Source organism: Numida meleagris, chromosome 25 (assembly GCF_002078875.1).
Source record: "Numida meleagris isolate 19003 breed g44 Domestic line chromosome 25, NumMel1.0, whole genome shotgun sequence".
Lineage (NCBI taxonomy): Eukaryota > Metazoa > Chordata > Aves > Galliformes > Numididae > Numida > Numida meleagris.
In genome coordinates, this window is record NC_034433.1 from 2,884,857 (window position 1) to 2,909,425 (window position 24,569).

The 24,569-nt window shown below is 49.9% G+C and overlaps 1 protein-coding gene across 14 annotated transcripts in view; it reads right to left on the bottom strand.

Moving 5' to 3' along the window:
* PLXNA2 (plexin A2) overlaps positions 11,617–24,569 on the bottom strand; it is a 351,337-nt gene continuing 338,384 nt past the window's right edge. For all 14 annotated transcript variants that reach the window (XM_021377558.1, XM_021377559.1, XM_021377560.1 and 11 more), the window contains 6 exons: positions 21,838–21,937; positions 19,531–19,721; positions 18,863–19,032; positions 17,555–17,767; positions 17,292–17,442; positions 11,617–16,312 (listed from right to left, as the gene is read on the bottom strand). In XM_021377558.1, the coding sequence (XP_021233233.1) occupies positions 16,217–16,312; positions 17,292–17,442; positions 17,555–17,767; positions 18,863–19,032; positions 19,531–19,721; positions 21,838–21,937 (921 nt within the window). In that variant the 3' untranslated portion in view covers positions 11,617–16,216. The remainder of the gene's footprint in view (positions 16,313–17,291; positions 17,443–17,554; positions 17,768–18,862; positions 19,033–19,530; positions 19,722–21,837; positions 21,938–24,569) is intronic.

Below are 24,569 nucleotides of genomic sequence, written 5' to 3' on the forward strand. Positions count from 1 at the left end.
CCGTCCTGCTGCCGCTGACCCACCGCACTGGAAGTGGTTACAGCCCCCATTCAAGTTATCCTTTTTGTTTTGATTTTTAAAGTCACCTCCGCTGTCTTGGAGGGATAAATAAAATGAAACAGAAATCTGAGAGCCACTTCTTTGGTTGTCTCCTGAAGAGAAGGCTGCGACAGCAAAACCACCTCAACTTCAGTGCGAGGTGACCTGAAAAAATGACAGGGCTCTGCTCACAGCCACGAGCACACAGCTAAATTCATACACCACTTACTTATTGATGTGTTTGTACAATAGGAGTGGCTGGGAAGGCTGCAGACTCCCAGGTACCTTCTGATGGCACATAATAAGCACAGACAACACAGACCTACAGTGAATAATAGAACAAAAAGCTTCCAGTAGCACTGAAAATCAAAGTGCATATGCGATCAGTGCTCTCCAGTGAAAGCTCTGGGGAAGGGGAGCGAGGGGCATCCACGAGCCTGGGGAGGAGGAGGCGGGGGTTACAAGGCAGCTGCATGAAAATCTATGCACCCCAAAATATCAGAGTTTAAAATCATGCATGCTGTTCCACCACACGAGCTACAGAGGGTCTCACGGAGTGCTACTGAAAAGGTCCAATTAAAGAAGAGGCATGGGAGAGACACTCGAGAGATGGGTACAGTCTCAAACCTGTGTTCCCAATGGTCAGTATTTTTCTTCTTAGCCCCATCAAATGGATTTTTCCCCCCGTGGTACTGCGTTGGCATCACTGCTGCTGAAGGTCCTGACACCATCATCTGTTTTGTGAGGATAAGTCACCTCCAGGATGGGAATATTTCTATTCTGTGCCTTTAGGACATCTTCACTGCAAGGATCCCAAGCACCTGTGATGAACAAAGAGCGCCTTAATTTCACACAGATAGAATCCAGGGCTCTGCTTGAGGGAACAAGGGGAGACTAAGGGACGCTGTGGATGGAGCCAAGGGAGATCCACAACCCAAAGCAGCGGGAGCAGGTCAGTGCACACGTGGGTGTGCAGGAGCAAACTTTGGCTTCATGAGCAGCCCAGCAGCATGCAATATCTCACGTAACAAGACTTGTGCTTTGTTTGCTGTGACATCCCATGCAGGAGCACGGCAATGGGCACAGCTTTCAGCGCTGCTCAACGTGGCTTTGGCGGGGGTGGTCAGAGGAGAGAGGCAGTTTGCCCTGATGAGGAATACCAGAAATCTGCTTGTTTCTCTCCACCACAAACTTCTCCACCGACCCCAGGACATGGCCCCTTGCACAGCACTTGCCATCTTTGGTGGTGCGGAGATGAGAGGCGACGCCGCATCATTTAGCTAAAGCACCGCAGCGACACGGGGCACACGATCGATGCACGGGGCTGAGGCTCCATTACTTATGAGAAATGCTTCAGAGAGCACTTTGGAAACGCAAGCCCTCTCCAGAGACCTCTCCGAGATGGCTTCAGATTAATTGTTGCAGGTTTGTTGGTTTGTTTTTATGGAGGAGAGACAATTTGTTTGCTTTTCCCCTCCTCCCCTGGAGTTCCACCATCATCTTTTCTCATTAGGATGGTGGCAGGAGGTCAATAGAGGGCCCTGTCTGAGAGAGATTCCTCCATCATAAGAAGGGGAAACTTTCGGATGTGACGCTCTCCAAGCCATGCGTCTGATGGCATTTTGTTACCGTGCACAGGAACAAAGAAGAGCAGAACCCTCTGCACCCCATAGGGGTCAGCCACACACACACGGCAATCTCTCTCTCCATCCTCATCACCATTCTCTCTGGTTTTTGGTTTCCTTGATTATTTGGGAATCTAGAGAATAATCTGTTGTCAAATCCCGCAGAACAAATTGAACGCCGGGTTTTCAAACGGCTCCAATAAAGCAGATGGTATCGCGAGCCCGCAAATCTCCTCCCAACTTCAATGCATCTAAACGCTGACAGATTATCCATTAATGGGCAGATTAATCCTCAACAGCAAAAACAGTGGGAAGGAAAATGCACGCTTTTGTCTCCGTGGCAGGAAAAATGAGCACGCTAATATGTGCGGCTCATGGGAGAGGTGGCCATGGACCAGTGGAAAATCATAGCAAATTGCATCCCGTGCTTTGAACTAGACCGAGCATCTGTAGCTTCTCAGCCACACTTGTTTTGGGTGTAGAGCCTCCAATCTTTTTGAAGAGCTGTTGGAGAGCCGTGCTGGGGTGTGTTGAGGAGCAGTGCCCACAGATGCAGGCAGCTGAGAAAGCTTTCAGTCCCTTCTCCCAAACAGATCATGCAATCATAAAACGGCTCGGGTTGGAAGGGACCTCAAGGATCATCAAATTCCAACCCCTGTGCCACAGGCAGGGCCATCAACCTCCAGATCTGGTTATTGTCAGCAATCCTGATAATCTCTTTCCCTTCCCACCCCAGGACTGGACAGAAGCCCTTCTGCCCAACGAGAGCTCACTCAGGCTTTGGCTCTCTCCTCTTTGTGCATCTCCATGGCAGCAAGTGCTTCTTCACCGGCCATTGTGTGACCAAGCAAAGGATTTTCGGTCTGTGTCAAAAGCACAGCATTCCCATCTCAATGCTGTCCCCTCCTCTTCCCACTGCTGATTTGCTTGGCAGGTGTGAAATATTAATTGCCTCACATGGGAGCTTGGCTCGCTGTCTGTCGCATTTGACTGAAATATCATTCTCTGCTGCAAATATAATTACTGGGGGTCTGGATTTTAAAAATAGCCTCTTGCCTGTCTGTTAATTAGGAGCCACGCTTTGCTACACAACGAGATATTTTGGTTAATTATGAAAGAGAAAAGGACAAATTTGTCATGTCTTTTGTTTTCATTGCGCCATGGCTGCAGTGACAGCGCGGTGACGGACGGCTCTGCCAGCTGCTGCCGGGGGGGACGGGCCCTGGGGGGGCTGCTTCCTGCAGAGGGGTACAGACAAAGGAAGGGAAATTTCATCCAGAGCCGGGGTCTGCACTCAAACCTCCCCCAGCAACTGTTTGAAGACTCCCTGGTTCAAAGCAAGGAGGTATCCATGAGAAATCTGCTGCTGGAGGCACCGAACCTCTGCTGACCATGTTCTGCTGGGGCTGCCTTCCCCGCCGTCCTCAAGGTCACAGTGCCACTCTTTTCCTCTTGCTACGGGCTCAAACCAACGGCCATATACAATTCCACTTTGTCTCTTAAAAATAGAAAAAGAAAAATGCCATTTCCTTGCCAACGCAAATAGAGGAGAGCGATGACGAGTTTGGGAATGGCAGATAGAAGTGCCAGCCAACCTTGGCCTCAGGTGCTCGTCAATAATGTGTTAATCAACCTCCAGAAGAACACAGACCAACAGGGAAGGACTAAGGTGCTCCATCACTTGAGGATGCGCTGCGCTGGGCCACCACCTCCATCCCCATGGTCAATGGAGAGAAGAGCACGGGACCAACCAGAGGATCAACCACATCCTTTGCGTTTATAAAGCATCGGTGCCAATATTTTGCATTACGATGCATTGATAGAATGTTTTATAATTATTTAGGCAATTATCCAGCATTTCAAAGGACCCATGATAACGGCTTAAACTGATGGATTAAACAGGCATGATAATTATTCCAGAAATATTGAATGTTGTACCGTCAAATAATAATGTCATACGTATTAAGAAAGCTCTCAGAAATAGCAGAATAACTCAAGATGAATGACACAAAAAGCTCATATCCTTTTCCTGAAAACAAAGAGAACTTTGTCTATGGAAAATTAAACACGTACAGAGCATATATGGAGGTACTGTACGTCACAACTGGTAACAAGCAGAAGTGAGAGAGGACAAGATGGCATCTCTTCAGCCTAGAGCAATTGTGCAAGGATTGCACCCAGGAATAGAAAAAGCTGTTGCTAAAACAACAGCGGGGAGGGCAACCTGGAGCCCAAATCCCACCCAAAGCCACCTCTGTGTCATCGTCCCAGTCTCAGTCTGCTTCAGTAGCAGCTCCTGGGGGAAACAATCAGGATAATAATGGTGTCATTGTGAAGAAAATTTGGAGAGGTTCCAGCCAGCATCATAAAACCCCACTGAATGAACTGCAGCAACTGTGCGCCTGCCTTCTCCTTCTGCCAACGCCTCAGCAACACTTGGAAGAGTGGCACCAACTTTGTACCCTGTGATGAAGATTAAAAAATGAAGCCCAGTAGAAAACCTTGTGAATTATTGAAGCTGTAGCTCATTATAATGGTAGAAGAGAGCCTTTCTTTTCAGCAAGTGACATGGGAGCGGAAAAATGGCAGGATAATGATGCTCAGGCAGAACAATTATTGCATCGTGATAGAGGAATGCAAAGTTTATCACTCTGATTACCACCCTGAATTTGTGTGTGCCCGCTTCAGACCCAATGCATCTCCTCTGCAGCGGTCTCTGATGTTCCATTGCTGCTGCTGGGTCTGCCCAGGCAACGCACAGCACGCTGCAATGAGGGCAGCCCAGGACAGCAGAGGCTGCAGGTACGGAGCTGCAGCCCTGAGCAAGGAGCGGGTTAAATCCTGCCAGCATTTCCCCCTCCTTCGGGGATGTCTGCATGACACTTTGCCCACAAAGCATGTCAGTCTGAAGCACGGTGTAAGAGTGACATAACTTTTGTCAAGGGGAAATTTAAGGCTTAACCGCCTTTAAAACGCTGGCATCACTCACTGCATGTGCCAGCTCTTTTCGAATATTACACTCATTATATGTAATTCTCCCTCCTCTTGGAGAAATATTAGCATGTACTTTTCTCCCCGTCAATCACTTTCCTGACCTTTGCATCATCAGCCCTCTTTAAGGCGGTCGCATCTCCGTCGATGTCAGAGCCTCTGCTAACGACACGGCACCGAGCCAGCCCTGAACTAGGATTCCCAAACACACAGAGAGATCCCTTTGGGGAATTCAAAGCTCAGCACTGCGGCTCACGGCCGTCACCGGGAGCAGAGCACAGAGCTGTGTCCCAACCTGCAGTTTGGAATCAAAAATAGCTCCGTCCTTGCAGAGATGCATTCAAATGCACCATCAGAATTCCAAGCTGGACTATTCACAATCCATCGTCTCCATGTATAGATTAAGTTTTGGTTTCTGGTCATAGAATCACAGAGTTGCTCAGGTTGGAAAAGACCTTCAAGATCATCAAGTCCAACCTCGACCCAACCATACCACCCTAACTCTAAACCATGTCCCTGAGCACCACATCCAAATGGTTTTTAAACACATTCAGGGATGGTGACTCCACCACCTCCCTGGGAGCCTGTTCCAGTGCTTAGCAACCCTTTCTGTACAGAAGTTTTTCCTGATATCCAACCTAAACCTCCCCTGGCGCAGCTTGAGGCCATGTCCCCTTGTCCTGTCACCAGTGAGAAGAGCCCAGCCCCGCTCTCGCTGCCATCACCTTTCAGGTGAGGTCTCCCCTCAGCCTCCTCTTCCCCAGACTACACAGCTCCACTTCCTTCAGTCTCTCCTCATATTCTCCAAGCCCTTCACAAGTTGTGTTGCCCTTCTTGGGACCTGCTCCAGCACCTCCATGTCCTTTCTGTATTGAGGAGCCCAAAACTGAACCCAGTACTCGAGGTGGGGCCTCACCAATGCCGAGTACAGGGGCAGGATGACTTCCCTAGTCCTGCTCACCATTCCTGATCCCAGCCAGGATGCCATTGGCCTTCTCGGCCACACTGCTGGCTCATATTAAGACGACCATCCACCAGCACACCAAGGTCCCTTTCCGTCAGGCAGCTTTCCAGCCACTCCTCCTGCTCGCCCTACTACCGACCAGCACAGCAGAACACATGCACCTCACAAAGACAGCGCATCTCCGACCAAGCATCCCCATCTCCCTCGCTGTTTCAAAGAGAAGGAAAAAAAAAAGAAAGAAGGGAGAGAACGCCGTAAATTCCAGCATCATTTAAACTAACCATTCTTTGGTCGGACGTTTCAGCGCGGAGGGGAGCGCGGGTTAAACCCGCAGCGCGCGGCTCGGGCCGGGAGCGCCGTCGGAAGCAGCAGCAGCGCCGCTGTGCCGGGAGCGGCAGGAGTGCGGGGAGCGGGGCGAGGCGGAGACCACCAGGTGGCGGAACGAGCAGCGAGAGGAGCACAGAGCCCTGCTCCCGCATCCCGTCCGCATCCGTGGCCGCAGAACGCCCTAAAACCTCCGGGGTGGCGGAGCCGTGCCCTGGGAACCTGGGCAGGTAGCAGCGAGCGGGCTCTGCTACCACCGCCTGCATGCATAAATTATCCCGTAATTACACCGTGTGCACAAATCGGACCGTGTTAATCACAGCAGAATGCTAATTACTGCCTCCCAGCCCCCAGGCAGTAGGGTGGAATTGAGCCCGCTGGGGTGGGAACCCCGTGGGTCCTTCCTGAGCGGGGAGAGCCGTGGGTCCCAGCAACGCTCCTTTGTGTGGGGGACGGCATTTGGTGCAGGGTTGGGATCATGGTTGTGGTAACAGGTGCTGGAGGAGAGGGAAGTTTCAGTCGTGGACCTCTTGCCCTGCTCGTTACTGCCCCAGGGAGCCACCTCCTCACACCCAGAGCTGCTTCATGAGCCTGCTGAGCAGCGAGGATCAGCTGGATCCCATGCACCTTGGCTCAGCCTCGGTGAATGCAAAGCCCCAAGGTTAAAGCAAAACAGGTGGAAAGCAAACCTGGTGCAACCCTCCACCAGAGGAACCCCAGCAAGCCTGGCCGAGAGCTGTGTCACCCAAATTGTGGCTTTCACTCCCTCCTGCATTTACCACACCCTCCTTCCATCCCAGCCACCTGCAGCATTTCACCTGGCTTCTTGGCGAGACGCAGCGAGAAGGAAATTAAAAGCCCCGCTGTATGTAAATGAGAGCCTGTGCCAATGTGCTCAGGAGCTCTGGGGAAGGAGCAGCTGTGATTTGCCAAGCCAACCAGAAAATTAAAAAGGATTGTTGTAGAAACACACAGAGGGCGTGTGGGTGTGTGCACACATGAGTGGGGTGGCCCCGCTTCAGGAGGGTCCCCTCTGCACTGCAAGGTGCCTTGTGCTTACCTGCACTGCAGTGAGGAGGGGCTGCAGTCCCTCTGGTTCTCTGTTCTCCTCTTCCAGGTGAGATGGGAAAACTCAGTGCACTCCAGAGCACCTCTGCACCCCACGCCTGCTGCTCCCTGGGGAGCTTCTTGCATTCCTCTCCCACTGGGCCTGGATGCATTTCTTGCTGAGGGTTAGAAGAATTCACTTACACTCTAATTTAATGAAGTGCCTTAAACGTGGATTTAATCACAGCATTAAGGTAACGGTCACTGCATCCAAGCTGATGATTGCAAACTTCTTTCCCGAACAGGCAGCTCTGCTGCATCCTTATTAATCCAAAAAATCATATCCATATTAATCACTCTGCAGATTATTGTTCAGCTCATATTCATTACCAACCAGCTAATCCTCCAGCACTGGGGTATTACCTTCCACCAGCTGCCTCCACGCTGCTCAGCTGCAGATGGAGAAGGATTTTGTGCTGCTCCAGAGGTGTTGGGGCTGGGGGTGAGCTCCGTGCAGAGCCCCCACTCAGCTGATGGATGCTTTGCATGAATGAGGACTTCGGGTGATGCCTGCAATCAGCACAGAGCTGGGAGCCTGCGTATGCAAGGAGAGCACCGTGCACAAAGCGATCCTTTGATTAATCTCCTGGAGTGGATTTCAGCATTTCTGAGGCTTGATCTCCTGCTTGTTTTACTTCTGCTCTGCACATGGCCCTGAGCCACCTCCCTCCTGGGCAGGGTGCTGGCCCTCCAACCTGCGCTTGTCAAAGGCCACAATGCAGCATGCACGGGTAGGAGTGAAGCACGAGGTCGGTGACCCAGCCCACACAGCCCTCCCTGTACAGCCCCAGGCGATGCCTTTGTGCTGAGCTCACAGAGACTGCGGGCTCCCGCTGCAGAAGTCAAGAGAGACGTCGAGAGAATGGCTAAAACCTCACACAAAAGCAACTCACCCCCCGAGATCCTCCCCTCCGTGAAAGCTGAACTTGGCCAAAAAAATAATAATAATAAAAGAAGAACTTTTAAGCATTTCTGTCATCTCCTCTAAGCTCAGTCTCGTTGAGTGCCCTCAGAGTTTAATGAGACCTCCCACCAACGGGTAAGGGATGGGAAGGAGCACCCTTAGAGTTTTGGAGCAGATAAAGGCAGACAGGTCGCTCTCATGGTGCCTGCAGTGAAGCTGGGAGCGGAGCACGGTGGGCAGAATTCTCTGCACTGGAGGAGTCAGTGGAGGACGCTGATTGCTTGGAAACACCGTGGGGTTGCGATGCCTCCAGCGCTGGGAGCACAGCAGATCCTGCAGCTCCTCCTGAGGCTGAGCAGAGCAAAGGAGCAAAGCCATCACAGCGTGAGCACGTTTTTCAGGTGCTATCAATGAACCCGGCTTTGTTTTAAATGAGCTGCAGAGCAGAGAACTCACGTTCCATAGCCCACAGTCGCGGAGGAGCCTCCTGCTCCCTTCCCAGCCCTGCTCCGAGGGGAAGGAGGTGCGGGGTGAGCTGGGAGCACTGGGGAGGACACGCACGTGGCCCCACTGGATGAAAAGAACAGCAGTTTTACTGGGGAGAGAATAGGACCTGTTTCTAAATCCCCAGCCATTATTCCTGGCGCTTGCTCCCCAGACAGGAAAGCCCATTTCCAGGAGCATGGAGGGTGAAATGGCAGTCGTAAAGCGCCAGCAATCAAACGTGAAAAGAGCAGCCCAATTCATTAATAGCGAGACAAGCTGATAGAGACATTCTTAATTATCAGATATTACCGTGGAGTTAATTCTTACCTGAGTTGCTTAAGCTTGGCCATCCTTCCCTTTTCTTAGACGTTTTGCCATAGGGCAGCATGGAACATTTGTAATTAGATTCCCTCACTGGAGCTAATTATGAAGCAACAATAAAAACGGAGTGCTTTCCATTTTCCTAAGTATTATTTTGAACTAAAACCAAACCCTTTGTCTCGGCTCTTATATCTGTAATTTTAACACAAAACCTGGGATATAAATAGGCACATTCGCTCTGCATTATGCCGCACATCTATTTTATATTGTACTGTAACACATTCACATTATTTTATATGCGCATACCTGCACAAATGTAACTACACACCAGAACAGATCTGTGTGATCCCACCCAGGACCAGCACAGATCCCTTTGTCTGCAGAGACTTCATGACTTTCTGCTCCATAGAGATCTGCCTATAGGGGAAGGTTTAGCCCCAGGACGACATCGACTTCTGGATAGGGAATGCAGAACAGTGACCAGCATCTCTTGCAGTCCGATGGCAAGCACTTGGTGCTTAAGAAGCAAAATCTATGATTAAGCAAAAGAAATGTCATTTTGGATAGTTTTCATCTTCAAAACCAGGGACTGCTCCAGAGCTGATATTTGTTGGACATGTCTCAGTGTCCGCCACCCATAACTTAAAATAAATTTCCATTACCAATGAGTTAGCCACTTCCATACAACAACCCCACGCATGCTTATTGGAATAAAAAGCAATAGATTCTTGCAGTTCTTATTGCCAGTTTAGGATAACTGTCTGGTTGCATACAATTACATGTCGCCCTCTAGCTAAGCATTCACAGAAGAGAAAAGACGCTGGAATTTAAACAGGTCGAAATGAATGCCATGATTGCATCCGATAATTCCAAGCGTCACCTCCATTAGCTCATCTTGATAACCAGGCTGGAAAAGCCACTGCCAGGATGTCCACATTCCTTCCCACCACTTACAGAGTGATGGTGATCTGCAAGCCACGGGCCAAACCTGTGTGTCTGGAGGGGGAAATAAAGCTGGAACGGGAGCACAGGGGGCTGTGGCTGCTCCTGAGGCTGGAGGTGGTGCCAGGCTCTTGAGCTTTGGGAGGAAGACCCGAGGACCCCAGGCTCAGCCCAAACCCAGGGGGCTGTTCCAGCAGTGCATCCCAAAGCACTGTTTGTGGCTCGTACCTTCTCTGCATTGGACACGGGAATTGGCTGAGGGCTCTGAGCCATCTGCATTTTAAGTAACCTTTATTAAGCATCACTTGACCTTGTCAGTGCCGATAAAGCCCCGTGAAGTGCATGCCAGATAAAATGTAGTTTTAATTGAGTATACTTATTATATTAAATATATTAACAGGGCGCAGATGAATACAAATGACCCCCTGTTTAATGCTTTCGATTCACATCGAAATTCCTTTATGACTTTGAGGAGCTGAAGGAGTCAATCACATCCCCAGGGGGTGGAAATGGGTCTCTGCTGCAGCACAGGGTCAGGAGTGAGTCAGAGCAAGCCTGAGCACCCCTGGGGTCTGGGCAGCTCTCAGCATCCCTGGGGCTCCTGCCCAACATCACTCCCCCTCCTGCAGCCTTTTGGAAAGCTCTGGGAACCTCACTTCATGTTTCCCCCTTGGGATAAATTTAGATTAACCCAAAGCAGAAGCGAAAAGCAATCACCTCCTCTATTATTCTCCAGCTCTGCAAGGCGTGCACAAAGTCACTGCATCCCAGCACCTCCCAGTTTAGCACAAATGGCTGCAGGTGGGGCCGCAGAACAGATCTGCAGAGGCTGAGCTCTGCTGGCTTCAGGTGGCAGCGAGCAGGATGCGGCCCAGCTGCTTCCTAGGGTTCATGTCAAGCTTTGCTCTCAATGTGAGGAAAATAAGATGAAATGACCTGCCTGAGGAGCAGGCTGTCTCCCTGACATATTTGCATTCGCTTCAAATAGGAAGAGCTTCCCATCAGCCTATTAGCACTGCACTAAAACGAGCGGACTCGGTGTCAAACGGCTGAATAAAACCACATCTTGGGGCAGCACCGAGCTCCCCGCTGCGACCCGCGGTGCGTCACGCCTCCCCCTCCTGCCTTGGATTTATCCTTTCAATTACCTCATTTAAAAAGAAGAAACAAAGATCCTTCAGAAGAAGCGGTGAGACCTCTTGTTTGAGATCCCCGTGTTTCTTTTTCAGTCTTTCCTTAAGGGTCTCCGTTTTTCTGTCACTTATCATCATCCGGAGTAATTTGGGGCTGTTAGAGAAAAGTTCATTGCTGTAATTGCAACCATATTGGTCATTAAAGTTGACAGACAGCTGCTGGAGAAGTCACTTGCTGATTCCTACCACTCAGCAGATGCCTCTCAGCATTTGCTCAAACGTTAGCTTGAATTTATGAAATGGAAGCAAACGCGTTTTACCGCGAGGACTGATCATTTCAATGGGCAAAGAAATGAAGAACCCACCTGATTCACTGGCAAACATCTTTTGCATGCTCCTTCCCACCGCTTAGCGCTGCTGATTCGGACCTTGCATTCTCCATCCCATGAAAGGAGAGGTGCCCCGAGGAGGGACCCTTCAGCCCTCCTGCTGCCTTCCGCGTTGACCACTGAGCACAACTCACACCACCTTCCTGAAGACACTGAGCAAAGGCACTACACCCTGCCGTGAAGGATCTGAAAAAGCAGAGAGAGGGGTCAAGGAAAGCTGCAGCCCCCTCCCCTGGTACCATGGACAGAGCCGCACTGCTCTGCCCCACCGACCCCCTCGCGCCCATCAGCACCCAGAGAGCATTTCCTTCTCATTTGCTATGGCAGAACAACCTGCTACACACCACGTGGCAGAACAGAAGGGGCCCACTCAGGACGTGTTTTTGTTGGCTTTTTTTTTTTTAACCAGTAAACTTTATTTATATATAACAACAGTACAAAGTGAGTCCTTGGCTTGCAAAATAGGAGTGTTTCATATTTACAATAGGTACACAATAATATATTAGAATAATAACAAAACCCCCTTTTTTCCTTGGAACATTTTTAAATACTTAAACTTTCTTACATTTTTTTTTTCCACAGCACTTGTAAAAACAACAAAAAAAACAGACAATCATCTTAAAAAAAAATATAATACAGAACTCCAGTGTGTCAAGTATAATGGGAGGGGAGGAGCCAGAGAACAATGAGGTGGAATGGGTACAGATACAAATCCATTCGTTATTCCTGCCAACACACAACCCCTAGAAATGGCATTATGTACTGTAAGGAGCGGGGCAGAAAAAATAAAAATCTGTTCCACGACCGATACCTCTACATTCTATGACATTATGGGGCCTCGTTTCTGGGGATCCCAGAAGTTTTAGTACCTGTGTGTTCCCTCCCCTTTGGAGGCCCAGAGTTTGGGACACTGTCCATGCGACGGATGGACCCAGCAGATCTGAGTACGTCCTTACTGCAGGAACACACATTTAGTCATTATTATATTCCACTTTTAGAAAGGAAGAAGGAGAAGGGGGTGACACAGGGACAAGAACAAGCACGCAGACACTGCCGTGCCCAGAGCACGGCCACAACACCTGCCACCCCATGCCACCCCGTGCCAACCTGCTGTGCCAACCCACGGTGCCATGTTCTTTGAGCAGCGCCTTCTGTGAGGAGAAAATCCCTTTGAGGATTTCCATCCTCTTCCCCTCTAAACTCAACCCACACTGAAATTGTGCACTCAGGGTTGCTCAGCCCAGTGGATCCAGAATGCATCCTCTTCATGGTCTACACCAACATCCTTAATCTCATTATTTTCCCACCGAACGTTCAATTAAAATAAAGTCCTGCCTATGTGGGAGCAGGACAGCACAGGGGTGATGCGGGGCTCTCACCAAGGACACGTCCATGGCTCTCCTAGCTCACCCAGCACGCATCCACAGACAGGGCAGCAACTCATAGTCTGGTACAAATGCCATTCCCAAATTGGATGGCTGCAGCTTTGTGGCATTTTAACACATCTTTGATGTCAGTTACTTAGCCATCCCTGAACACTTTTTTCTTTTCTCCAGCATACAGACACTCGTGAGTTCTCATGATGCCCCAGCTTGCTCCACTCGGTCCATTTTGAGCTGAGCACTGGGAATGGAGTGGAGAGACACCAGCAGGCAGGAGTGGGGCTGGGCGAGGGCTGGAGGCACTGGAGCATCCTGGGATCGCACTGGGGCAGTAGGCAGCTCGATGCTCTGAGCCTCGGACCGACAGCAAGGACTTGCACCGAGGTCAGCATCACACAGAATACAAACTGAGTGCATTATGTTCTCTTGCTATTGGCTTCCATGTGCCCACCCAAATTGCTGGGTATGTTGGGGCATTTTTGGTGAGGTCCATTTCAAGGCAGGGTGGATAATTTCCGCGGGACCGGGCCATTTTTAAGACAGAGTGTTGAAGGCACTGCTGTGATGGAGGTCTCTGGTGGCTCCGTGCTGGGCAGCTGCACCTGCCAACCCCATGTGCCCCAGCACCGTGTGTCCTATCCCCGCTGAAGGCCCCAGGGAGTTCCCAGAAGCCCAGCTGTGCTGATGTCTTCTGCCCTCCTTTAAGCATAAATCCATCCCTTATGGCACAGAGGGGACTGCAAGTCTGCACAGCGCTGGGTATTCCACAGCAGGGCTCCTGCAGAGACGAGCTTGCCTGTAAGTTAGACTCTGGTATATGGGCTTTTAATAAAGGCTTTCTAGGTGGAGAAGCATTTGATTAGCACCTTGCTCCCCCTTGGAGTGGGTGCTTTGATAGTACATGAGCAGAAGATTAAATGGAATTATTTAAGCAGTGACACCAGGCAGAGAGATTCCAGAAAGTGACGTCTCCCACTTTGATGTCAAAATACCTGAAACGAAGTGAACTGGAGAACCACAACACCAACAGTCCTGCAGGAGGAAGGGGCCACGAGAGGGAGGTGAAATCATTTCATCTAAGGCAAAGTCACTGCCCCTCCTGACCAAACCTTGAGTCCATTTGCTGCAATGCAGAGCAGATGGCCTTTGGAGCTTTTCAGTTTCCTCTCCCAAAGAGTAACTGAAGAGTTGGATGCAAACAGGGCAACAGATTACAAGTGCTTTGCCCCGAGGGGATATGTTGCTTCATCCCATGTAATTGCCCATGAAGATCCGTAATTCATGGCTAACATCACAAGGAGATGCTCGGTGGTTTATTTACAGACCACTCCTTCCAGTCAGCACCATGCTGCTTCTACACCATCCTCCGGATGCCTTCATGGTGATGGAAGAAGAGCTGTTCCTGTTGCCTTCCTTGGAATCATTCAGACCTCAATACTCCTCTGTTCTGCAAAGCTCCTGTTAGTTTCCCTTTCCTCCTCTGCCCCATGCAGCCTGGCCAGGAGGCAGGGACCTGGCTGTGCAAAAGCCTCATGGAGAGATGGGCAGAAAGCAAAATGTGGGCTGTATGGCAGCACAGAGCCACCAGCATCCAGATCTTTGCTTTGGGTATAGTCATATTGTGTCAGTCCCGTGGAAATAACTATTTAGATTAATATTCAGAAGTGTTTAGAGACCATTTTGAGTGTTGCAGAGTACCATAAGGATTTGGTGAACAGTCTGATTATGAATACTCAAAGCAATGACCACAACAACATATATCCTTCCTATGCCTCTCTCTGTGCAGCTCTCCCATCTCAGAGCCCCCCCTCACACAGCTCAGACTGTACTGCACGAGGCTGACCGCCAGGACTTCCTCCACGCTACCAATAGGGCCCAAAGAAACTCACGAAAGTGGATCACCAGAAGCAAGTGGGCTCAGCATGGCTTTCAAGCAAAGGGTCATTACAACACTGAGTTTCCTGAGATGTCTGGATGCACGTCAGCTCCTCCTGCTGGCCCTGGGACCTCATCCCACAACAAGAGCCACCCCACTCCTGGTGCTTACAGAAGCTGCTTCTCTTTTGCTGTGCACAGCAGATCAAGGTCCAGATCACCCCACCTGAGCATCGTGCTCAAATATCCCAAATATCCAGCGTGCTGCTCACTGACAACTGGGGAGAAACAGCCCCAGGAGGGATTCTGCTGCTGCTGTCAGCTCCCATGGTCGATGCTTCTCTCCCCATTGGGTCCAATGGCCCTGTCCTCCCTGCTGCAGCGTGCGCAAATATCAGTATTTATTACAGAGAGAAATATTTACAGCGCTCCTTCCCCTCCTGGCACTCTACAAAGGGATACATAAGCTTTGGTGTCTATTAAAAAATTAACACTCACAGACATTTGCCCGTCACTGGCCACAAGAACACGTGCCATTGGGCCAGCAAGGAACGGAAGGTAACAAGAAGACGCTTGGACAGACACACGGACAGCAGCTGGCACTGACAGTGCTGCCTATGGGTTTCCCTTGTCTAGAGCAGAGATTTCTTTCCCTTCCCTCATGGAAATGAAAGCCATGGGCCTGCCCCATGGGTGACATCGCCTGTAATCCCGTGCTTCTCCGGTTTGCAGTCAAACAGAGAACAATGAACAGCATCTCGCCACAGCTCGGCATTTCAAGTATTGCTCACTGTAAACATTGGGTTTGGGGTTGGTTTTACTGCAAGAACCATGGACAGCTCCACTCTGCCCCTGCCATGGCTGCAAGAGCACCGCTGAGCAACGGGGACAGCACTTCAACCGGATCCTTCCACACTCAACAGTAAATGAGATTTAAAAATATATATATAGAGAGAGACACTATATAAATACATAGATAAAGCTGGATTTCAAGACAAGTTGGATGATCGGATGGTTTTGCAGTTCACAAAAATCTCCTTCTAGTGCCTACGGGTTACTCAGCCACTGAACTATTTCTGGCTAGACTGCTATTTCGCTTGTGTGGATAGGTGCGGTGCAAACTTGTGCTCGTATTTTTATAACATCCCAAAAAGACTGCTGTTTTCCAGACTTTCCAGTTGGTGCAAGAGTCCATTTGCAGACGCCTGAGCACATCCTCGGGGCCTGGTGAGGATGGGATCAGGACCGAACCTGGCTGCCAGGGTCATCTCTGTGGCTTCTGTGGTTTTTGTTTTGTTTCTTGGGGTTTTTTTTGCTTTTTTTCTCTTTTTTCCCCTTTTTCTTTCTTTCTTTTTTTCTTTTTTTTTCCTTTTTTTTTAGAAAAAACCCTTTAAATAAAGTTTTATTTCCTAATATACATCAAACGATTTTCATGCAAAGCAGCAGTCATGGAGACATCCAGAATTCCCAGGTTCCATCTGTCTGTGAATACCAGAAGAAGTGATCCACCTTGAGATGACACTGATTGCAATGCTTTATCTTCTTGATCTTTCTGCCTTTTCAAACCAGATCCCATGTGATTTTGAGCACAGCCAGCCCCTGGGCCATCCCTGCTCCCCTCGATGAGCGTGGTGTTGGGGTGTGCAGTGCTTTCCTGCTTGTTCTCCCTCTGAATCCCCAGGCATCCGTGCCATGCTCTTGCCCCTCGCTGTTCGTGAGCACTGCAGCCTGCCTTCAGCTCTCAATGGACATGGCACCAATGAGTTGCTCTACTTTGTACGCCAGACGCTGCCTCCGTGCCTGTTCGTCCTGCTCCAAAGCCCCAATGAGCTGGTAAAAAGAGAAAAGAGAAAGAAATCAGTGAGAGAGCAAGGGGTGAGCGGGACTGCAGGGCAGCAAGGTGTGAGTATCACGGAGCATAGATGTGCTTCAAGGGACAGAAAGAGCCAGTGAAAAACGCCAGATAAATCAGGTCCCAAGGATGGCACGGGAACATTTCCAGAGTACCAAAATGCCCTGTGTTTCCTCAGGAGTAGCTGACAGGGAGAGACACTGGGATGGGGCAGTATGGCCAACGCTTTCTCAGGATGTATAGTTTCTGAGGTTCTCCATTGACAATAAATCCCTCAGCTTCACTCCAATAGCTCTTTATTGGAATATAATTCCTCAGTGACAAATGGTGAAGCAGCACGGTGAGCACCCAGCCGTGCTCCCCTGTTCTCTGGGCTGCTCAGTGCAGAGCCCTGTACCTCAGGCTCCACATTCCTTGACTCATTTAGCATGAAAGTTATGAGATTTTAAAATCTAATTGGAAAAAAGCTACGGCATTGTATCACAAATGCATACATGCAATTAAATGACAAAACCCTTCCTTTTAATGGACATAATTGCAAAATAGGTTCTTCTTGCACTGAAATGAAGGGGTGGAACAGATGGCGAGAACTTGGTTTCAAGTGATGCATTCATTAAAGGAGCTCACGCTGCCAGAAATTCTGTGCAAAAAGGAGTGAGCACCAATGCATCAGGGATTTGTACCGTGCTGTTCCCAAAGGACAGGGACATTTAGGGGGAGTTTCACTGGGTCGTGATGATTTTTTACTGCATTTAGGAGCGAGCTGCACTGTGCCAAGGCGGAGGAATTGAGTTGCTCACCCAATATTTCAGCTCAATCCTCCTGGGAAGAATGCTACAGAGCAGGACCTGTGCCTCATCGTGCATGAATAGAACAGATGCGGGCAGCCACAGTACAAGCTACAGCCATGCTGCACTGAGGGCAACGTCTCCATGTCCCCTTCCCATGGGCACCCACCTCCTCGCTGTACTTGCTGACGTAGGAATAGATCTCGTTGAGTGCACTCAGCATATTGAACTCGGCCGAGTGCAGGCGCGACTGCTCAGCCAGGTACGCGTTCATGTCCTGGTCGCTGATGGCTGGCAGCTTGGCGATGTCTGCATAATACCTGCAGGGACCAAAGGTTCAGTGAGGAGCGTGGAGGATAAAATACCCCCTTCTTTTCCTTGGGATCTTATCACTGGGATGAGATGACACCAAACTCTCCACCCAGCTCCTACCTCTCCACCCAGCTCTTGTAACTGGGGATGTCCTTGGCGTACAGCAGCTTGTTGGATGGGGAGTCCTTGCCCAGGCGGTGCTCGGAGGTGGAGCACGAGTCCATGAAGGTCTGAGCCACAACCGAGAGGCAGGCGTCCGTGATGCTGCCTTTGTGGATGTCGAAGACGAACTGGGGGTTTTTGATCACGTTCACCCAGAAGCGGAGAGGGAGGCTGCAGGGAAACCAAGAAACAAAACTGGATGTTAAGAAAAGCCTGAACAGATCCTTCCTGTGCTGCGCGTTCCCACTGCGGTGGTCGAGGAGCGGGGCTGAGCCTGGGGCAGCGTGGTCACCTCCGTGCCCATCATCGGCTTTGTCCCCAGATCCCAAGGCCTTCGCAATCAAAGGGGAATTATTATTCCTTTTTTCTTTGGCTGTACAGCTGGATCAAACAAGCAGCTGCTGCCTTCTATTACCTTTCAAGTCTTGGCTCTCTCCATCCAGCTATGCACAGAGGGCTGCAGCCTTAACTCTTGCTGCGCTGCGGGCCAGCAGCTCAGCTGCACCCTGCAGTGCCCGTGCCCTCCCCTCCATCACACCAGCTCTGACCTGCAGCTCCTTCTGCTCTGATCTCCTCTGGCAGCCTACGCTTCTCTCCATTCACCAGAAAAATTCTGGGATTGCTGCACTGCCCCATTCCCCCACAGCCCAGAAGCTACCAGGACAGCACCCTGAGGGGTCAGAGCCCACATGTGGGTCAGAGCCCCCAGCGATGCCAGCAAAGGAACCCCCACCCCATGGCGCTGTCTTTGTCACAGCTTCAAGAAGACTCATCTCTATTTGTGATTCAAACGTTTTTATCCTAATAACTCCTTCTTCTGATGCTTTCAATAAATTGTTTTTCGCTCCCCACTGCCTTAGCAGGGAATGCAGCTTTTGCAGACGCGGTGATTAGAGGCTTTTAAAGCCATGTGGGACTTGGGGGAATGCACAAAGTCTTCAGGGAACAGCCATTTGTTGTGGGCTTTTTTTTTTTTTTTTCCCTCTCTTGCAGAGGTAAATTTCCAACCCACAGAGCTTTTAATCCTAAAATAACAGCAGAGGTAGAGCTGTAACAGCTCCATTGTTTGGGGAAGGCTGAGCTTGTGGTTCAGGATTGGCACCCAGAGCCCCATTTGTGTGGGGCAGCAGTGCTGGTAGAGGGGTGTTTGCATGGCTCCGTGCTGCGTTTATGCACTGGGACTATAGCACTCCGTTGTTCCTGGCCCTTCCTGCAGCTCTCCCACCTCTTTTTCCCCAGCACAAGCAGGGGAAAGCCAGGTCTTACCAATTGCTCTTCCACGTGTGCCGCACGTCTGTGTCGTGGATGCCGTGCTTATCGGCCTGCTCGTCCAAGAAGTCGAACATGTACTTGATGGCCAACGGGAGCGCGCTGCCGCGGTGCACCGTGCTGAACAGCGTCTCGAAGAGGTCGTCCACAAACTTCTGCAGCGTGCCCTGATGGGAGCAGCAGGCAGCATGGCAGCTTTTGTTGTTTGGGTATGGGATTTTTATCGCGGGGGATATTTTGGGATACGTCTGCTCGGCGGTTGCTAATTTGGGCTTGATGTTAGAAACCGCTCTTGCGTAAGTACTCCAATTTTGGAGTTTTTTGGATTTTTCTGTTCTTACTTTTTGTTCCTGTATCCTACAGTGAAATATATGGATGGGTTTTTTACATCATAGAAAGGAAGGTGAGCTTGGTTAAGCTGCTTCACTGGTGTTTAAACAGCCCGGTTTAGAAACTGGGCTTGCACTGCAGATGAGGGAGAAGTTTACTCATAAACTCGGGGGGGAACTGAATGATCTTTGAGGTTCCTTCCACCCCGAGCATCTCGATGATTCTATGGAAATAAACCCCTGGGGAACAACAGGGGGCTGAGCATCCCCAGTGACCACATGGACAGCCCTCCTTGGGCATGGGCATCACCCAGGCAAGCTTAGCACACAATTTACCTTTGTAGCCAGCAGCCTCGTCAGGTAGATCTCGGACACCATCTTGCTGCCCCGATCTCCCTCTTTCTGGTCGCCATGGTCGTGGTTTTTCACCAGGTGCCAGACTTTGACACCGCTCTCCAGGTCCGGGGTGATCATGGGGGCCCGGGATCGCAGGCTGTCGGGGCTGCCGGTGTAGCGGAAGGTGGAATCTGAGCATGGAAAGAGAGGGCACGCTCAGTGTGATGCCTCCTTCCATCTTCCTGCCTCTGCCTGGGGATGGCACTGCTCTTGCTAGTGCCGGCATCATCTGCTCTGATTTTTTCGCAAGGCAGTGGAATGCAATACCGTATAAAATGGAAGCATTTGCCAGAATATGCCGTGAACTTAGAAACAAGGCACGTGTTGGTCTTCACCAACCACAGAGTCCCCCAGCCTGAAGCCTTTCTCCTTCTGCACTCAGATGTGAGACACCTCCCACTGCATTTTCATCCCTTACCTGCAATACAACAGCTCCATGTGGGATGTCCCATGACTCCCAGCTCATGCATGCAACACCATCTGCTCTCAATACCAACATCTTGTACATAGTAGGGGCAGAAGAAATAGTTCTTCTTCCTGAGGCTTAGAGCAACCGGAGCTGGACTCTGAGCACAGAACCTCGAAGAAGCCAGGAGCAGAGGCAATGGGATCTTCCCTAATGGCATGGAAACCATGAAGGGATGAAGGACATGGAACTTCCTAAGCAATGTGCTGCCCTGGACCCCATCCTCTCAGAGCCAAGACAAGGTGCTAACAGCCCGGTGAGGCCAACATCAATCATGCACTGCTCATTTTCGTACTCTCACTGAATTCCTTTGTTCTGTGGGAACCTCATGTGTTTTCCCAAGTTGAGCCTTCAGTTTGCTGCTCGCCCTTCCCAGCAAGAGGAAGGAGATCAATCATAAATCAGCCAGGGGAAGTGTGCAGCTCATTACAAAACTAGCTAGATTTTCATCCCTGATTAGGGCTTAGATAAATGAGTACTCCAACTGATATAATTAAGGAGACAGACAGGGGGATGGCTAGGGAAGCATCTAGTAATTCTATTTTTAAGCACAGCTCTGTACTGATATATAATGGAGAAAGTAAATAAGTATCTCATTTAAATTCTGTCGGCGCAATTAGAAGTATTAATCTTAACGTGAGGAATGATAATTCATATTGGTGGCTCACAAAGGCCTCTTCATGTGGCAGAGATCGATGAGCCCTGAGGACTCCGTGGTGTGACCTGGCTTTGGTTTTTCCAATCCCTGCAGAGCCAGAGCACTGAGCTCCAGCTGGGTTGTGCTGCCCAGCAGAAACGTTCTGGACCACAGAGCCTAAGGGCTCTCCCGCAACAAGGATGCTTGGCTTGAGAAAATAAATTGTTTGGGGAGCTAAAACCAGGACGGGGAGATGGGTTTGCCAGGAGCCCCCTCGTCTGTAGAATGCTCTGCACAATGCAAGATAATGAGAGATCAGCGCGCTAGAGATTTTGCCACCGCTGCCTTTTATGAAAGTATATTATTACCATTATTGTGGATTTAGCGCTATAAATGCACACCTGGCACCTAGCAGGCTCATTTATTCAGACCGTGGAGTCTTTAGGGACCATCTGCAAAGTGCCTTAACCACGCTATTATGCAAATAACGAATTCCCAGGAGCGCGAATCCTAGCGCATCGAGTTCACACTGCTGTTACCCGTTCCTGACCCATTAGCAGAAATGTCGGGATCTTCCACTTAGAGGAAGAATAGATGAAGGAACTGTTTTTTTTTCCTCCTCTGCAGCCCTGCTTACATGGAGAACACAGGCTGTTCCCTTTGCAGACAGGTGCTGTGGTCGATGTCTGGACTTCATGATCTCGGAGGTCTTTACCAACCCTAACAATTCTATGGTTCTATGTGCAGCACTCCCTGAGCCAAAAGCCTTTCCCAGGGCTTTCCCCAGACCCTCGTTCCCAAGGGCTGCTCATGATGTGCTGCTTGGTGCTTCCTTTTCCCCCCTCAGATTCACAGAATCACAGAATGGCTGAGGTTGGAAGGCACCTTGAAGATCATCTAGTTCCAAACTCTCCACTCCTTTTTGCTGTTCTGCTCACAGGTGGAAAAGCCTTTACCAAAACACCAGCAGCCAAGCACATTTTTCTGTTTGGCACACGAATGCAGCTTCCTTTCTGACAGCATGCTGCCGTTCTTTGGGGCAAGCTGTTGCTTTTTTTGCACCTGATTCTTTCAGGTACTGCGCCAAAGGCAGCCCCAACACCCATCAGGACACATCCTTGTTTAAAGCAGCTCTGCTCCTCACCGTATCTGCTGATGGACGTGCGGGAGATGCTGGCGGAGGCAGGGATGTTGTAGGAGGAGGTCTGCTTGGGGACGAGAGCCACAACGGAGCGGTCTGACACCTGGAAAGGGAAGAGAGAAGGGCTCAGCCAGAGCTGTGTGCTGCACTGAGACCGCTGGGTCTTGCCCAGACAACGTAGACAACAGAAATGCTCAGGGCTCAGGTTGGCACGGAACTGATGACACGGTGCTCGGTTCCTTGGGTCAATGGGAAAGGTCCTGCTGGCAGCCCTGGGCTTCTGGAGCTGAGCCCCACACTGGGTCAGGCCCTTAGGAGCAGGGGACTGAAGGAAAGTAATGAAATATAAATCAAGAGACAGACTGAAGATGGTTTTGGCCATTCTGATTTAAGATTGCATTTTACCCAATAAAAACGAGAATCTCAAGAATTGTTGTGATCCAATTAAAGTAACAATGCAGAGGGAATAAAACAGCCATGATAATGTTATGGGCCATAAAGCATTCCTATTAAACCATTTTTTATTTTAACAATTTTTATGAACTTTAGAAGTTTGATTTACAGCCCAGCATGTCATAAAGCCATCCTTCAGGGGTATTAAATCGTCCAACCCTCTGCTGCACCAGAGAGGGAATAAAATGCTGGGAAGTCCAACTGTAAATGAACATTAGCGCTAACAAGGTTTGGTTATGGCAGACTTTAGTAGCCATGTTTAATTTTATCCTCCCTATAAATCCAGCAGCCACTGGGTGTTTTTTAACACATTTCTGTTAATTAAGGACCCCCGGGTCTCCTGGGAATCTCTGCACCCAGCATTGCCTGCAGCACAGCTCCTGCACCATGGCCCCGCCGTGCATTACCATGAAGTTTCAGGCAAATGGGTGTTGTTATTATTGCTAACGAGAGTGGAAATAACAGCCACTTGCGTTCCGCAGCACAAAAGCGAGAGATTTCTGAGCGAAACACTCCCAGCACCTTTCTTTCTTCCTCTGGTGCTCCTGCCTCACTTCATCCAATTTATTAAGTCAACGGAAGGAGCAATCAGCAGCAGTATTATTACCCAAGGGTGCCATTAGCTGCCACTTCAGCTCAGCTCCACTTCGGGAAGCCGAGTGCCAGGACACAGCCTGGGGTGCAGACAGCAGAGGTCCCCGTGCCCCCAGTGCTCCCACTGCCTGAACCGGGGTGCAATGGCTCAGCCAAAAATGCTGACGCACAGAGCAGCATCAGATGGAGCACGCGTTCCTTCCCCACCTTACTCTGCTGCTGCCACACTGCCATGAAACCCAGCTTCAGAAACATTCTGATTCTCCCCCCAGCTGGAAACGTGCTGCACAGTATGCCTTCAGGAGAGGAAAGGGGAAGCTGGGCTGCCACCTCCGTGCCACCTCCCAGCAAGATGCAGCCCCAGCAGCTCCACGGCCACATCCTCATTTCTGCACGCTTCTTCCCTCTCTGCTTCTAATTTGTCATTTAAAGCAGTTTTCTAATCTCTCAGCCATTCCAGGCTCCCGGTGCCTGACAGGTACTCATGCTCTGCTGCCTCCTAGTTAACCCTGCACGAGCCACTGTAAATCATTCAATATGAAATTCAGGGTTTCATTTTTCTTCTGCAAAGCCACACAGGGTGGGACTCTCCCATGGAGTGTAATAAGCACGGACCAAAAGGACACTGCACAAACATAATACAACGTGGTTCAAAGGCTCCAGAGACTTTAGCAAAGCACTACACCTATTTAACCTATACACCTATTATAAAAATGAAGAAATAAGCAGCAGGCGTACAGCTCTCTCTATAATTCTACAAAGTGGTTCAAAAATATTACAGAAGGTGAAAACACCCTTTTAAATCCAACCCGGCTTTTGCACGCCAAGGTTTCCCACGGAAAGTACATTTTGCCAATTGAGGCAGACATACAGTGGGTTTTTTTTTTTTTACCATCCTAAAGACATAGAAAATGAAATATGTATGCATATAAATCTAGAAATCATCCCTCCAGAAGCCAGCGACAGCCTCCGTCCCCTTCCTGAGGATGGAAGCACAGCTGTGCTGTATGTCACTTGCCCTTCCCTGCTGCCCTGCAGCTCCCCATGCTCTGTGCCATGCACTTATTGCACCCCAACAATCCTGGTTCAAGCAATCAGAGAGCAGAGCCGGAGGCAGTGCTGGTTTTACAGCCCCTTCCAAGCAGTGCCTTTGCCCAACGTGTTTGTTTTACTGCGTAGTCCTGGAGCATCTGTATTTCTGATACCTAATAAAAACATTTATTACTCGAACGGGAAAAAAAAACAAATGGTAGAAATACCAAAAGAAAAGAAAAAAAAAATCACTGCTGTTGGTTTTTGGCAAAAGCCCTGCCTCGGCAAGATCTCTGTTGCAGTGCAGAGAACTTGGCTTTGTTTCATGGCTGAAACAGCTCCATTTGGGCTGCACAGAGCTGTGGCCAGAGCCATGTGCGACTGCTGCCTATTTAGGAACTTGGCAGCAAACTTCTACTTTGTTCCAGAGCAGAACTGACACTCAAGTGGCAGGAATAGCTGCGGTGCCGTGCGTGCTGTCAGGATTTTGTTTATTTTAAGGGCAAACTTATGGCTCGGATTTCCCACAGGCACCAAAATGAAGATCGTCCCTCCCTTAGCACCCAGCTCACATCAGAGCATGGATTTCACCGGTGACTTCCTCAGTTGGCTTTTAAAGATCCAGACACCATGAAGCCTCGCTGCTTCCCTGCATG